Genomic DNA, 14,567 nt, shown 5'->3' with positions numbered 1-14,567 from the left:
TGGCACCAGCACACACTCAAACATCAAATCCTGAACGGAAGAAATTAAGCCAGGTGGTTGGCTGTCTCAGTTAAACCGCACAACACAGCTGATTTAAGAGGAGGCACTACTCCACCTGTTGATATTCAGGAAGGGACCTGCCCTTTTTATTACCATAAACTGTGAAACCATTTAAATCTGACATTGATGCTTGTATTTTATGTACGTCTTTGGTAGAAACCACGTCTGGGTTAACCTGTTAGAAAGCCTCAGGGCCAGATTTAGTTTTGGGCCACTATTAACCCCCCACATACCGCCCCCTGTGCAATTTAGCCAGTCCTGTTGAATTGCAAAATTTGCAATTGAAAGATCACTTCACAGATTGTGTGTGTGTGTGTGTGTGTGTATATATATATATATATATATACACAAACAATTTACCACGCAGATGCTCTCTCTTAAACAGAGAGAAAAATATGCATTTACAAATTAAACCACCTTAATGTGGACTCAATCAACCCAATAGTTGCAAAATGTCTTCTATGGCTCTGGAGGAAAATAACCCTGATGGTGTCATTAGGCTCGGGTTGGCCTTGAGAACTATTTTGATGTAAAATGATTTGAAAGGCAATGTCATTCAAACAAAAAGGTAAGGTTAGTTGAAATATGCTTTTGAGTTGCATGATGGGAACTGTAGGATCCAGTGTTTTTGAATCTTAATTTAAACTGCAGACTACAATTTAGGACTTCTCTGCCTCAGCTGCTTTTATTGTATTCTTGTTTTAAACGGTCTCTCACAAAACCCTTAATGGAAGGGTAATACATAATCAATCGAGAACTCTTTAAATCATGTTATACTAACAGGAAAAGGTACATTTCATGCAAAGAAAACTGCAACTTTGATGCCATTGCCAAATACATGTCACAAAGGAAATAAATCAAAATGTTTTTCCCAGAGAGTTACTCATTAAATTATACTTTTGTTAGTTTATTCAACATCAAAATCTTTTTTAGCTCTTGATAATCCTAACAATTAATTTTTTTCATGCGCTCGTTTCTTTTTTTCCCCCTTTCTCTGCAGTATTTGCTCATATCTTGTTTCTGATTTCATACAAATCAATCACTGACAAAACCGCAAAACCCATTTACGACAGTCACATTTTAATACAAATATATAAAGAATTGCAATTCAAAACGTACATATTTTCACAACAGAGTGGCAGAGATAATAGTTCCATAGTTTTTCATGGGGCATAGATTTATTCAAGTGAAATAACCAAATGCACTATGACTGCTGACATCTGCAGAATGTAGCTACTCTTGATGTAGTGAGCTGGAGTTCAGTACCCAAAGCTTTCATGAGAGGAGAACTTTGTGGTCCTTCGCCCACTTCTTCAGAACTCGGATGATGTATTCAACTTGGGGGTTTCCTGAATTTCGTAGCAGAGACAACACCTCTTTAAGTGTCTCCCTAAAACACAAACATTAAATGTGAGGAAACGAGATCCGATCAAGAATGCGCCATCTCTCATATTTCTGTTACTTAGACATCACACCCATCCACTCAAACAGACCAGAAACATTTAATATGTCAGTCCAGATGTTATTCACTTTCACTGGGTAATGACAGAGATCTCTTTCACGTAATGTTTTGCAACAACAACAAAAACAACTAGAAAAAAAGGTTAAATATGTAGTAATAAAATTATTGCAGAAGAAAAAGAGACAAACATACCAAGACTCCTTGTTTGCCAGTACGAGCTGGAAGATGCCGACACAAGCCCCTCTCTTGCCCTCCCAGTAGTCGGATCCTGGGTCCAGTTTCTCCAGCGCATCGAACGCTTTAGCTGCATAGTAGAACTGACCCATCTGAAACAACAAGCTGTGGTCATCAGCACTAGTATGCAAAAACAAATGATTTTCCAGGCACAAGTTGTACCTATTTACCAGAATAACATTTAGTATCAGATGAAGTTCATCCAGGACAAAACACGTTTGTGACACCTGCTTACGCTTTTGGTTGCATTTCAAAAATATGGTGGGAAAACTGAGGACGTTTTGGTGGACGGCACCTCTAATAACATAAGGACAGCTCAGCTAAAATGTGCTGATGAAAGTCAATAGAGCAGAGCGAAAAAAACAGGCAGGTAGAAAATGAATTTACCTCCATTTAAGGTGACATTTGGAGATCAAGATTACATTTACAATTTACATCGACGAGTTCTAAAACTATTAGTCCATTGACAGAAAACTAACCGGCAACTATTTTGTAAATGTATCGATTGTTTTGAGTCACTTCTTCTCAAGCTAAAATAATTATGCTGCCAGCTCCTTAAAAAATAGATTATGCTTTTCTCAATTTAATATCACTAGGAAGTGAATACCCTTTGGTTTCAGACGGTTGGTAGGACAAAACAACACCCTGGGCTCTGGGGAATTGTGATGGAAATAATCAGCAAATTAACCAATAATAGAGATAATCATTAGTTGCAGCACTATACTTAAATTCAAAGGAAACCGGCAACTAAACATTCATACTAGGGCTGCAACTAAAGAACTAAAAATATTTATCCGTCTGTTAAAATAAGAAAAAAGTCACAATTTCCCAGAACCTAATGTTCTTCAAATTACTTCTTTTGTCTGACCAAGAGTCCAAAGCTGAAAGATATTCAATACACAATAATACAAAAACTGGAGCTGGAACTGGAGAGCGTTTGGCATTTTCGCTTGAAATATTACAATGAAATATGAAAGATACAATTGATTATCAAAATTGGGAGCATAAATTGACTAACTGTTCCAGCAATAATTCATTAATTTACACAAATTTACAATGAATTTATGAATTAACTTTTAAGTGGTCACCCCGAGAGGCAGATAACGGAGGATGGAGTCACCTTGTAGCAGTCGTTGGCAATGAGCTGCAGCAGACTGAAGGAATCAGAGGAAGTGCCCATCTTCAGATAAAGCTCCCAGGCAAGCCGACCTCTCTGGGTCTTTATGTCTGACAAGAACAAGATGAGTGTTCAATCATCCATCAGTCGCAGGCAGTGTCAGCAACTTTTATAGATTCAGATTTGTAAAATGTGAAACGCCTGTGGGCAGGTGTTATTAATGTGGATTAAGCCAAGAAGGGGAGAAATATCTTTAAATGGAGATATCTTTTTCTTTGAGCCGCTGAGGTGCAAGAGTGAACCTACGTTCTTTATTAAAAACCTACGGCTAGAAATCTGGCAGTGATGTTTGACTCAGCCTCGGTGAACAACTACACAGGCTTCCTCAGTCTTGCTTTCTCCAACTTCAGATCTGTGAGAGCAGTCTTCATGCTTTCATGTCATCGGGTGTAGACTGTGACTGTAACTTGGTTCAAGACTACCTACAAAAAGCCTCTTGCTTACGTGCAGCTGGCGCTAAATGCAGCAAGCCTATCGGCGAACACTTGGGGACTGGATGATGTTGCTCCAGTTATGATATAAAGTATGTAAAATGTCTACTCCAATTTTAAATGTATGTTAAGTTGACAGACATGTGTATGAATTGTGCTACAGGAATGAATTTGCCTTGCAGAAATATCTTTGTAATGAAATATACTATCACCAGTACGGCTACTATACATACAGCACCGTGCCAGCCAGCTGAGGTAAACATAGTCATTCTTGATCTTTTCATTCTGAATCAGCAGAAAAACCTGAAAGAAATATTAAAATGAGTCCAAAGCAATAGTCAGCAACTCATCAGAATTGATCAAAGTCTGTAGATAGCAGTTGTGTAGATGTGTGACGAAGCAAAGTACCGGTACCTCTTTTGCTTCTTCGTAGTGGCCAAGGGCTGCTTTAGCCTGAGCATAGTTGAAGTTGAACGTGTCATCACTATAGAAGTAACCCTGCAAATAAAAAGCACAATAATGCCGACAGAAAAAGGTGAAGTGTTCACATGTCCAACAAAAAGTGGATACAAAAGCGCACACACACACACAGATGTGCTGGATCTGCAAAGAACCACTTGTCATCTGAAGTGACACTTGTCACCCAGTGTGTGGGAGTGTTTTTAAACTCTCCTACTTACATACTGATACCACTGTGAAGTAATCTGTGCGATTCTTCACTGGAATACACCATTTAATGTGTGCCTTGTACTGAGCAACACTAACCTTGACTGAGTTCAGATATATGAGAACATCTTCAAACTTTCTCAAGAGGAAGAAGCAGGAGGCCATGCATTGTCTGCCAGGAATAGTGTCTGAAAGTGAGAAATCTGTTACACACACACATCCTCACAGTGGTGCTTTAAAAGCTCATATTGATCAAATTTCTCTTCAATGTACCACATTCGCTGGCCGAGCCGCCAACCGACTGAAAGAACTGCTGAGCAGTTTTCAGGTGATCCCTCTGAAAGAGAAAAGCACAACAACAAACGTTTATCTCTCGGACTAACTCTAAGAACATTTGTTTGTGTGTGTGTGTGTGTGACTATTTATTTCACAGAAATACTCACTGATCCAATTTCTTGTCCCAGCGACGCATTTACCACTCCTTTCAAAATATACTCCTGGGAAAATAAATGATCAAGTAAAATATCTTTGTATGATTTAAAGAATGTAAAAAGGTAGAAAGGCAACACCGATTATCTTGACACTTTAAAAGCGATAATTCACTGGTGGATAATATACAAGTTATTAAACAAGGAGTTTATCAATCCTTTGATCTATTTTTTCATTGCTGCACCAGATCCCATCAAAATCCACTTCAACAAGTAAAAAAGAGATGCAATACACTCCATCAGTTTCACAGGCTTTCAGATCCAGGCGACATTGAAGATAAAACATCGGTCACATAAAAGAAAAAGGCTCCTCAGGAAATATAAATATATATTTAATGTTGTCATTAAGATATTTATGAGCTTCATCTAATCTGGCTTGATTCTGGTTTTCAGCGTAACTTATAAAAACCCTTGAAAGCAAAACACTCAGTATTAGCTATGGTTGAGGCTAAATGAAGCTACTGTTGTATTCTTCATGTTAAGAGTGAAATTGAGCAGATCTGGAGTCTCTCATTGAGACCAAATAGTTACATTGTGCTTGGAAAAAAGAAGTGTAACACCACATTAAAAACCCAACGTCCCTTTGAATCATCACCTGAGGGGTTGAGGGCACCAAATCTTGAATGAGGTTGTAGGCTTCCTGGACATCATCTGGAAGTAAACAATGGAGCATGGGAATCAATGAGCGAGGGTAGGTTTTACACTTAAAACAAGTAAGCATCACAGAGGGATGATGCATTTACTTAACATGCCGCATGATAAATCTGAAGGATTTAATAATCCCCTACCTTTTCTTGAACACTATATAATATTAAATAAAGCAAAGCATTACATAAAAGAGTGTGGTACCATTGTATTATTTTTAGATCACTTAAAACTGATGAGAGTAGTGTGACTAGTGCTCTTGTGTAATCATAACTTATCCTTGATCAGTATAGGTGAAAGATATTGTATCTTCGTTTGTTCACCATTCTGATGTAGGACATTTGATACATTTCAGTAGAAGTATTGTCCTTGTTTTGCTTGTTCCAGAAAACTGCAATGCCATGGCTAAACACCTTGTCTGAGATAGTAGATGACCAGGTTGAGTCTGGCCTCGGGGATCACATCGATCAGAGGAGGCAGCACCTGCAACGCCCCCTCCCCACCACGAAACACCACCTGCAGCACACGCGGGAGAGATTCAGTGTGTGGAACAGTAGCATGTCGGTCCCTAGTGTACGCGCACACACCGCCTACACGCTCACAGTTGGAGCTGGTGAAGAGCTTACCAGGTTGTGTCGGATAAGCTCCTTAGCGAACTCAAAGGAGCAGGAGGAGATGTCGATTAGGTTCTTTAACTCAGCCTAAGAGGGAGCGAGAGCACACATAAGTCAAACCTACCACCACTTACTCCCCCCAAAGAAATGACAAGGACAAGCAGTCACTGACGCAGCAATGATGACACATGCATGGTTAACGAATAAATTAAATATAAAAAGAAAAAATGCACAAATACTTAAAATATCTTGAATTAGTTCTGTCTAAAATTTACAGTACAGTGCTGTCGCTTACATTTTAAATATTTGCCATTGTATTATTTGTTGGATTTTGAACATATGCACGGTGATAAAACCACAAAAATAAAAATGCAGTCAGTAAATATTTATTTAATTTTTTTGGAAAGAAATTAGCTTTTTTGAGACGATCTATTCTTACACAGATAGCGACAGACCTCGCTCACACAAAACTTAAAAATGTGTGTGTGAAAATGTGTAAACACATCATATGAAGACCAACAAAACTATCAGGCAAGATATGTGGCAATTACACCCCGAGTACCTCAGCTGCCTTGCCGTTGTAGAGTCTGAAGTGGTTGCAGGCCTTCAGGTTGAGGGCGATAGTGGAGTCCGGCATGCTCTGCAGGTACACAGCCAACACCTCCTGGGACACATCATAGTAGTCCAGCTTGTAGTAACACAGAGCCACGTAGACCTTCAGAGCGAGGAAATCTCTGAAAGACAAGATGCAACGTGGGTGTGAAACTGGCTTTAGTTGGACACAAAATATTTCAGATTTTTTTACAGTAACAATATAGTGTTTAGCAATTGTTACCCATGTCATGAAGTTAATCCCTCACTATTATCTCATGTTGCTTGACATTCTAGTCTGCATTGTGACAACCCCTCCTTTCCTCTCGGGGGTCTGTGTCCCGTTTACGGGATGTTGATCATCAGCTGATGAGCCACACCTGAGCCTGGTGTTGTTCCAGGTATAAAAGATCAACACCTAAACATGGATGCTCTCTTGATTACTGACCCTCCATGTTTGTTTAGTTGATGTTATCCTTTAAATAAATGTTCTTATTTAATACTTTACACCAGTCTGCTCTCCCATTTATGTTGCAGCCTTTGAGCCGGGCTGTAACAGAATGTCGATTTAATTGAACTGTTACTTCAATCAGATGAGAAAATAAAGATTTCATTCCAATTCATGACAGACATTTGACGGCATGGACTCAAATGTGATCCGTGTTCAGTGTGAGGTTTGTATCTAATGGGAGTCTGCAGTACAGTCCGGACTGCTCTCAACAAGTGCTCCTCCTCTGCGCTGGTGTTTGTATCTCGAGCAGTGATCCATCATTTATAATAATTGTCTTCATTTAAGAGTGTGTACCTGATTTCCCATGTGGGCCAAAGAGGGCCAGAGTTCACTTGAAACCTAGCTGTGGTACAGTCTGTAGAATCTGTAGCAATATACCAGTTTTCTTTCATACTCAACATAGCATTTCAGCAAACGACAGATCTTATTATTGTAGATTACAACAAATATTTGTATAAATCAACATCACTTCAGAATAAATTTTTGTTCAAATTTCGTATGTTAAAAAAGACAGAGAGAAGAAGTTGTCACGGGAAAAAAATGGACACAAACAAGGGAAAACCTGAACGCCAAACAGGTTTTGAAAAGGAATGGATTGTACAATGCAAATGACAGCACATTTTTCATTTTTTTCATGGCGCTATTTTGATATTTTTGCATTTTTCTGTTAGCATTTGGAAGAAGTAGTAGCAGTAAGGCTCATTTGCATTCCAACAGATGCACCTTGGCCTACAGATGCCATGAATAGATCCCTGAGAAGTGGCACACTCAAAGTCTTCCATTTTCTCACCCGCGCTACTTCAGAGACAGTGTAAGAGGAAGCTAGCTCTTCAGGCCAGCTGTACCGACACTTGAATTATCTCTATGGTTCCACAAGGCGTGATGCTCAAATGAACAACTCGCACCTGTCAAGGTGGCGCTGGGATGGCACATGCACCCAAGTGCAGCAGGACTGTGAAACTAATTCGTGAGAGGAAACGACAGGGGGAGAGCACACACCTGTTCTGCAGTAGAAGACGTTTATAGATGTCGATGGCCTCCTGGTAGTGGGAGCGCATGTAGTGGATGGATGCCAGGCTCAGCTGGTCCTCCGTCACATCCTCCAGGTTCTGGTGGAAACCCATCAGCTGCTTCTCATCGTTGAACTAAGACACAATATGCGGAGGAAACAGACAATAAACGAACACATCAAATGATTTTATCGGGTCTGTGTTGAGATGAATGTACAGAAAATCTATGACAGAAACACTGGATGGGCCACAAAGTTTTCCTCACAAGATGAAATTAACTGTAAGATCAGTATTGAAAGTCTGATATTGTGACAGTCCTTATTGTATGACATGAATACAGACGTGTATGTTTCTCTCATATCTTAGACATAAACCTGTATTGACAGTGCAGGGTCACTCAGCATTGATTGATTCGTGATCAAGTGAAGGCAGAGAGGAAAATTAAAAACATCGTCAAATAATATGGCAGTTTTCCAACCTTATGAGCCAAGTGGAAGAGTAGTCGGTTTTGGAGGGGGGACATTGGCGCTACAGAGAGCAAGAGACATCAAATGTAGTTAGACAGCAAACCACACGAAAATAAGAGGCACAATTCATTAACATCATAACCATAACTGCAGAAAATAACTGAGGAGTGAATTCATGTGAACTAAAAGTGTACCAACTACCCCAGTTAGCAAAATCTGCTAAATTTACTTATTTGTGTTCCTCAAGCTGCAAAAAAGGTTTACGATAAAAGACTGCAAGTAATTATTAGACTTCTTGAATAAAACCTGGTGCACAATTACTGTTTCAATTGAAGGTTGTCCAAACACACACTATGTGGCTAAAAGTATGCGGACACCACTTTGCAAACAAATGATGGACTTTTCATAATTGGTGCCATTGTATTGTTTTTTGGTGAGCTACAGAAAACAAATCCAAAATGACACAATATGCCAAACTGATACTTCACTGAAATCACATGAATGAACAAACCAACAACTATAGATATTTAGAAGCCACAGCATCTTTCCACCAATATGGTCCAATTCAATAGCAAAAATATGCTTCACCATATCTTTTGTCGACTGGTTGGTTGACATAGTGGATATGACAACCATATGTTGTTCACATTTCGATGATAAGTTGATGAGCTCGAGACAATTAAATGCTTAACAATGCCCCGGTGTACCGGTGAGCAAGAGGGTTGAATGCAGTGGTTAGAATACAGTGCAAAGGAGGACTTCACAAATGGAACAGCTCACCCTTAGATGCAGCCTCCTCTGCCTCTTCATAGAGCCCCAGGAAAAACAGTGCACAGGCCAGAAACACCCACACCTCAGCAAGGCATTCAGGCTTCATGGTCAGAGACTTGTACTCCTGTCACAACATGATAATGAAATATTACACGTGTGATCAAACTCTGTAGAAAACAGTCTTCTTATGCATTTGTCCAACAAGCATTCACAATAATTAGTTATTTAACCACTGCATGTAGGGTACCTCATGCATAATTCTGTGTGCCAAACTACCCGCACTCATTCAGACAGACACATAAACAAAATCAAATACCTCCATAGCTCTCTTGTAATCACCTAAGTGAAAGGCGCAGTAGCCGATCCAGAGGTCCGCATGCTCCTCTTTCTCGCCAATACTTCTCTGAAACTGGAGATGACACAGCAACAAATCAGCAGCTGCAGCACTCAGTAGTGCAGTGCTGTCTAAAGCATAGATGTGGGAGTGACTCTATTTATGAAACTTCAATTCCAGGGCATGTCACAGATAATCTGCAGGAGGCAGTGCAGTTGAAAATTGTTAACCCCTTTATGAAAGAGCAGCAATTATTTATTCAGCTAAAGGGGCAAGTTAAGCCAGTAGTTCCATCTCACAGAATCTCTTAACTGAATCACCACATTTTTATATTTTTTATGATGGGAAATTGCAGCTTCATTCCTTCATTTTGAAAAGTGATGGTCTAAGCACGTCATTTTAAAAAAGAAATCAAGGTAGGGACCCGCAGGTGGGTTGTAGGAGATTTTATTAGTCGCCAAAAAGAATGATACAGCCTAACTCAGCCTAAGTGCATTCATTTGGTCTCCTTTATTAAGTACTTAATATGTGCACATGCTTTCAATAACACATGCACAAAATAATGTGTGTTAATAATTGTAATAGAGCTTATCTGTCTCCGGCTCCTGCCTTTACCTTATCCCTACCACCTTGACTTTAAAGTGACACGAAAAACAGATGATAGACTGGTTAAAGGTTATTTAACATTTACTACATTGGTATTGAACTTAGTGCAGTTCTGTTGAATTCCCAGTCCTGTATGATTAATTACTTGTAACAATAATAATAATCATGTGACATTTTATTCCCCCTTTTTTTGGATGAGTATTTTTCCAACTCTACCAATTGTTCATGTGTTGGTCAGCTGCAGTAAAGCCCACACACCGCTGATACTGCGTCAGGTACTTGTGATCTGTGAATGCATGTTAGCCCTGTCCCCTCTAGTGAAGAGCGGCCCTTTACAATTCACTCAAGAGCCTTTGCATCCAATGATTGTGTTATTAACCGATGTGGAACTACCTCTAACAGTGTAAACGCCCCCAGGTAGTCTCTCTGTTGCAGGTATTCCTCCAACGGCGGAGTCTTGTTTTTCTTCTTTTTCTCACTGCTCACCGGTGTCTCTCCCCCTACGGCTGGCTTCACGCGAGAGAGGATCTGCACAAAAAGTTTGAATTTCTCAAGCTGTCTCAGAAGTTTAAGTTGGTTCAGAAATATGTAGAAACATGAACTCACCATGTCGACAAGTCTCTCTTGAAGACGTAGCTACTCAACTGCAGCTAGGACTTGTTTATCACTAACCTAACACAACTTGTTAACGTTAGCCGTTACGCTTGCTAACGTTACCTATCGTTAGGCTTCTAGCTACCCAACCTTAACGTCATATTATATTAAAACTAACGTAAACAAAAGTATCTTACTGCTAACACGGCAGTGATACAATAACAGTTACGCACCTTTTTCCACTATCTCCAGGAGAATTAACGTTATGGGTGATCTTATTCTTCCGCTCTCATATTTTCAAATTAAAGGAGCAAGCAAAAGACCCGGCAATGTAGTGACACAGTTGAACACCTAACCAGGTTGAAGACCGTATCATGGTCCTCTGAAAACCTCTGAGCGGACACAACCCCGGGTTGGAGATGGCATTTGAAGGAAAATATCCGACACACTGCAGCCATTTTAGAATAAATCTCTCGAATGACATTTATTGTGAAGTCAAACAGACATCGGGACTAAACAGGAAACAGCTCAACTCCTGTGTTCCACTTGATTCAGTAGTTTGCTCTTTGTTGCTTAGCAACGGAACGGAGAGAAATGGATGCGGCAATATACTGTATATGCAAATGTATGTTTTCTTGCATGGCACAGCCATAAAGTACACCAATAAAACTATGTATTGGTGGTCACAGCTGCCTAATGGATAAGGCACTAGCCTTCTAAGCAAAGGATTGACTAGGTTTAGAGGTACATAGTCGGAAGTACGCACAGAGATACTGGTAATTCATATACTGTTGATTAGCTGTAATATACTCAAATGTGTTAATTACAGTTTACCTCACATCACTCAAGAAAAAGTTCTGTCCTAATTAGCTGCTCAATACAAGGATGAATCTCAATCTGCACAACACGTGCAGCAATTGCAATACTTACTCAACATAGATCATGTGTCAGATGATTTTAAATTAGACATTCTGGTGTAGTTTTATTATATTTGTACAGCATCAGTTTGCACCGTATTTGTTTTTATTTCTATTCGACAAACTTCCCGTTGGGGATGAATAAAGTACATTTCTATTCTATTCTTGTTTTCCAGTGATGAGGACAGATTTAGCACACCATTAATGCTGTAGTATTGCTATGCATGTATACCTATAAATATAAACATTTCACATGATTCATATGTGCATACTTTATGCAGACGAATGACACGAGACAGTTTTATGAATAACCAGCCAACTTTATTGATTTCTCAGCTCAGTGAATTTCTCTTGTGTTTTGATAAGACCAGTCTGAGCAATAGCACCCTCACAGTCTGAGCAGTGGGAGCTGCAGACCAGCCTTCAGGCGCATTCTGGGCTCCAGTACACTGTAGAGAACAAAAGGAAACCGTGAGAAACATTTCATTAATATGCTTTCTGTTTAAATGTTTTAACGTTTATCCTCCGACAGCTTCCAAAAATCAACCAGATATAATTTAGTATACAAGATTGTAGGTTCTTACAACTCAAACGGCCTTTTCAGCTACCAACAACTCTTCATTCTCATTCTAAGGCAGGAACTATTGGGTTTGATTCTCTGCCTGACAAAATAGCTTTATTGTCTATAAATCTCACTCCTTGATCAAAAACTATACAGCAGCCTTTAATGGGAGTGTCAAACATCTGTATTGCCATGTAGTTTTGCACCGCTTACCTCCTCTGGTTTCCGTAGAAGTAGAGAGCCGGCATGATTTCTCTGGGGAGCTACCTGGAGATGGCGCCCCTCATCCTCCACAGAGTGGTGACCCTAGTCACACAGACAAGTTGGTGTTTTATTTTTCTTCTTCCACAAAACATTTTTACTTTCCGTCACAATGTCAAATAAGCAGTCATGGGACAGTAAAAAAGCAAACAGGAGCTGAACCGGACCCAAGTGAAAACATGCTGCCATTTGCTGATGGCAACAAGTACCCAGTTAGTCTAGTATGAGACGGAAAAAAGAAGCACTTCAGTATATAATGTTAACATGTGGCTCAGGTCACTATCAAACTCCAGTCATGGGACACCAGTCCTAATGGTGTTAGCGAAAACCCGGCCATATCACTCTGGCACACTTCCGACACCTAAACACAGACAAGATCAGTGCCAGGCTTTAATGGTGTGCTGCATGTTTAGTGCAATTAAGTTAAAAGATAAATAATGTGTTATCTATTTTCTTATTTGAAAGTGACATGGTCTTGCTTTAACAGAACATCTCTTCAAGACCAAACTGATGGGATGTTTCATGTATAACTACTTTAAAAATATACAACTTAACGTAGCTTTTTCCATAAACAGACCTGTATTCCTGGAGGAGATCCCAGGATTCTCGTCGGCAACAATGGCCCTGCCTGTCACCGGGTCGTCATCACGTTATTGTACAAACCTGGCGAGGGAACGACACGAGGAAGGTAAATTACTTGCCACACAAATGTCTGCATAAATCCAGTTCGACCAAGGCCCTGTGATTTGACTGTCCCAAAGGCAAGGCAAGTTTATTTGTACAGCACATTTCAACAACAAGGTAATTCAAAGTGCCCAAAAGTCAAACCTTTTCTGATACATTGAACAGTGTCCAAGTGCAGCAGGACATAAGACAATTAAAAGAATGAAATATCTGTTTAACATCAAGTTTAACTTTTAACAGTGAGCCCACACAGGGACACAAGCCAGTTTTCACACATTACCACCACACCTAATGCATTAGTCCGTCAATTACTTCATAAACAAGTGTGATTTCCACAACATAGCCCTGATTTTGTGTAATAAAATTAATTACATTACTGCCAACAAATTGATTTTTGTCTGGACAGTCAGAAAGACCGATGGATTCAAACTTCCCCCAAATCCACAAGACTATGAATTCTAAAAACTGTACTTACAACACAAACTGACTTTTGGATTTTGCTTTCCATGTCTGCAGGACTTAGTGAAGAAAAGACTCATGTCATTCTTCCTCTAGTGGACACATCTTGAAGTCCAGGTTGGGTCCTTGCTGGTGGGTTCCAGCTGCAAGGACCCTCAGCATGTCCTCCAGCTGCAGCCCAACCAGACATTGTGTACCACAGAGTTTAGTGGGAGAGCTGGAAGAGGAGAAGGCAAAAATTAAATAAAAAAACATGACACTTTGCAACAAAAAGACTACAAACAGTCTTGATGGCAAGATCCTAATGTGATCAATGGTGAACTATAGCGCAGACACTCCAGGGCCTTTGGTTGAATAAATAAACTTCAGTCACTCTTACTATAATAGACACGTGGCAGAAATGGCAGCACAGAATAGTGAACAGGGTCTTATCAAAAAGACCGACATATTCACCATATGTGTTGCGCAAATCTTCCAATAAGTTAACATGTATTCTATATGGAGACATAGAAAGCTAAGATTTTATTTATGTCACTTTTTTAATGGAATATTAAGCGCCATTATTTAAAAACGTAAATATAGGTGTCTACCAAGAACTTACGACCATTTTTTAATTTAAACAAATGCCAAACGAAAGAGATTTACTAAAATACATATTTTGACCAGCAAACATGTTGTAATTCTTTAATTTCAGTACGGTGCATAGACCTATGTTAATGACTGTGTCCGTGTACAGGCACACTCGCAGAGCATGACCGAAGTTAGACTACAGCAACTTCATATTGTTATATTGTGTCCGTGAACGTTACATCATAGCTGTAGCATAGTGACGGCATTACTAGGATGTAAGTGAATGTAATAAAGAAACGGTGCAGTAACCGATGTATTTCTCACCACGTGAACACGCCGTATGGAGATCAACGTATGGCGATCACGATGTCGCAGTCCAAAGGGACGGAGAACGGAAGTGCCGTCTTATTTATAGTGAGATCTACTTCCGCATGATCCCGTGTTAATTCATGC

At 39.7% G+C, this 14,567-nt stretch overlaps 1 protein-coding gene and 1 long non-coding RNA gene across 3 annotated transcripts; both read right to left on the bottom strand.

Moving 5' to 3' along the window:
• Positions 1-1,169: 1,169 nt before the first annotated feature.
• On the bottom strand, positions 1,170-10,903 carry ift56 (intraflagellar transport 56). 2 transcript variants are annotated; one of them, XM_079279387.1, is made up of 18 exons: positions 10,674-10,903; positions 10,461-10,595; positions 9,444-9,536; positions 9,137-9,251; positions 8,368-8,417; positions 7,879-8,024; positions 6,340-6,511; positions 5,790-5,864; positions 5,577-5,679; positions 5,114-5,169; positions 4,474-4,527; positions 4,304-4,367; positions 4,130-4,218; positions 3,779-3,862; positions 3,598-3,667; positions 2,877-2,983; positions 1,715-1,848; positions 1,170-1,450 (listed from the first exon to the last, which is right to left on the bottom strand). In XM_079279387.1, the coding sequence occupies exons 1-18, from the start codon at positions 10,674-10,676 to the stop codon at positions 1,336-1,338; spliced, it is 1,665 nt and encodes a 554-aa protein (XP_079135513.1). In that variant the 5' UTR covers positions 10,677-10,903; the 3' UTR covers positions 1,170-1,335. The 2 variants fall into 2 exon arrangements, with proteins under 2 accessions (XP_079135513.1, XP_079135514.1); XM_079279388.1 differs by lacking the exons at positions 1,170-1,450; positions 1,715-1,848; positions 3,598-3,667 and having other exon boundaries at positions 2,891-2,983.
• Positions 10,904-11,889: 986 nt separating this feature from the next.
• On the bottom strand, positions 11,890-14,491 carry LOC306784002. The gene is made up of 5 exons (XR_013772339.1): positions 14,439-14,491; positions 13,561-13,761; positions 12,979-13,064; positions 12,354-12,446; positions 11,890-12,027 (listed from the first exon to the last, which is right to left on the bottom strand). It is a non-coding gene; the product is annotated as an uncharacterized lncRNA (long non-coding RNA).
• Between the last annotated feature and the right edge of the window lie 76 nt (positions 14,492-14,567).

Source organism: Melanostigma gelatinosum, assembly GCF_949748355.1.
Source record: "Melanostigma gelatinosum genome assembly, chromosome: 11".
Lineage (NCBI taxonomy): Eukaryota > Metazoa > Chordata > Actinopteri > Perciformes > Zoarcidae > Melanostigma > Melanostigma gelatinosum.
Note: the sequence above shows the minus strand (reverse complement) of the source record. Positions and strands in the feature narration are given on the sequence as shown.

Excerpts from the sequence above, each read along its gene's own strand:
- ift56 (XM_079279387.1), bottom strand. Across the intron at positions 1,849-2,876 it reads TTGCCAACGACTGCTACAAG|ATGGGTCAGTTCTACTATGC; the intron begins GTGACTCCATCC and ends TTGTTGTTTCAG. Across the intron at positions 1,451-1,714 it reads CTGGCAAACAAGGAGTCTTG|GGAGACACTTAAAGAGGTGT; the intron begins GTATGTTTGTCT and ends TTTGTGTTTTAG.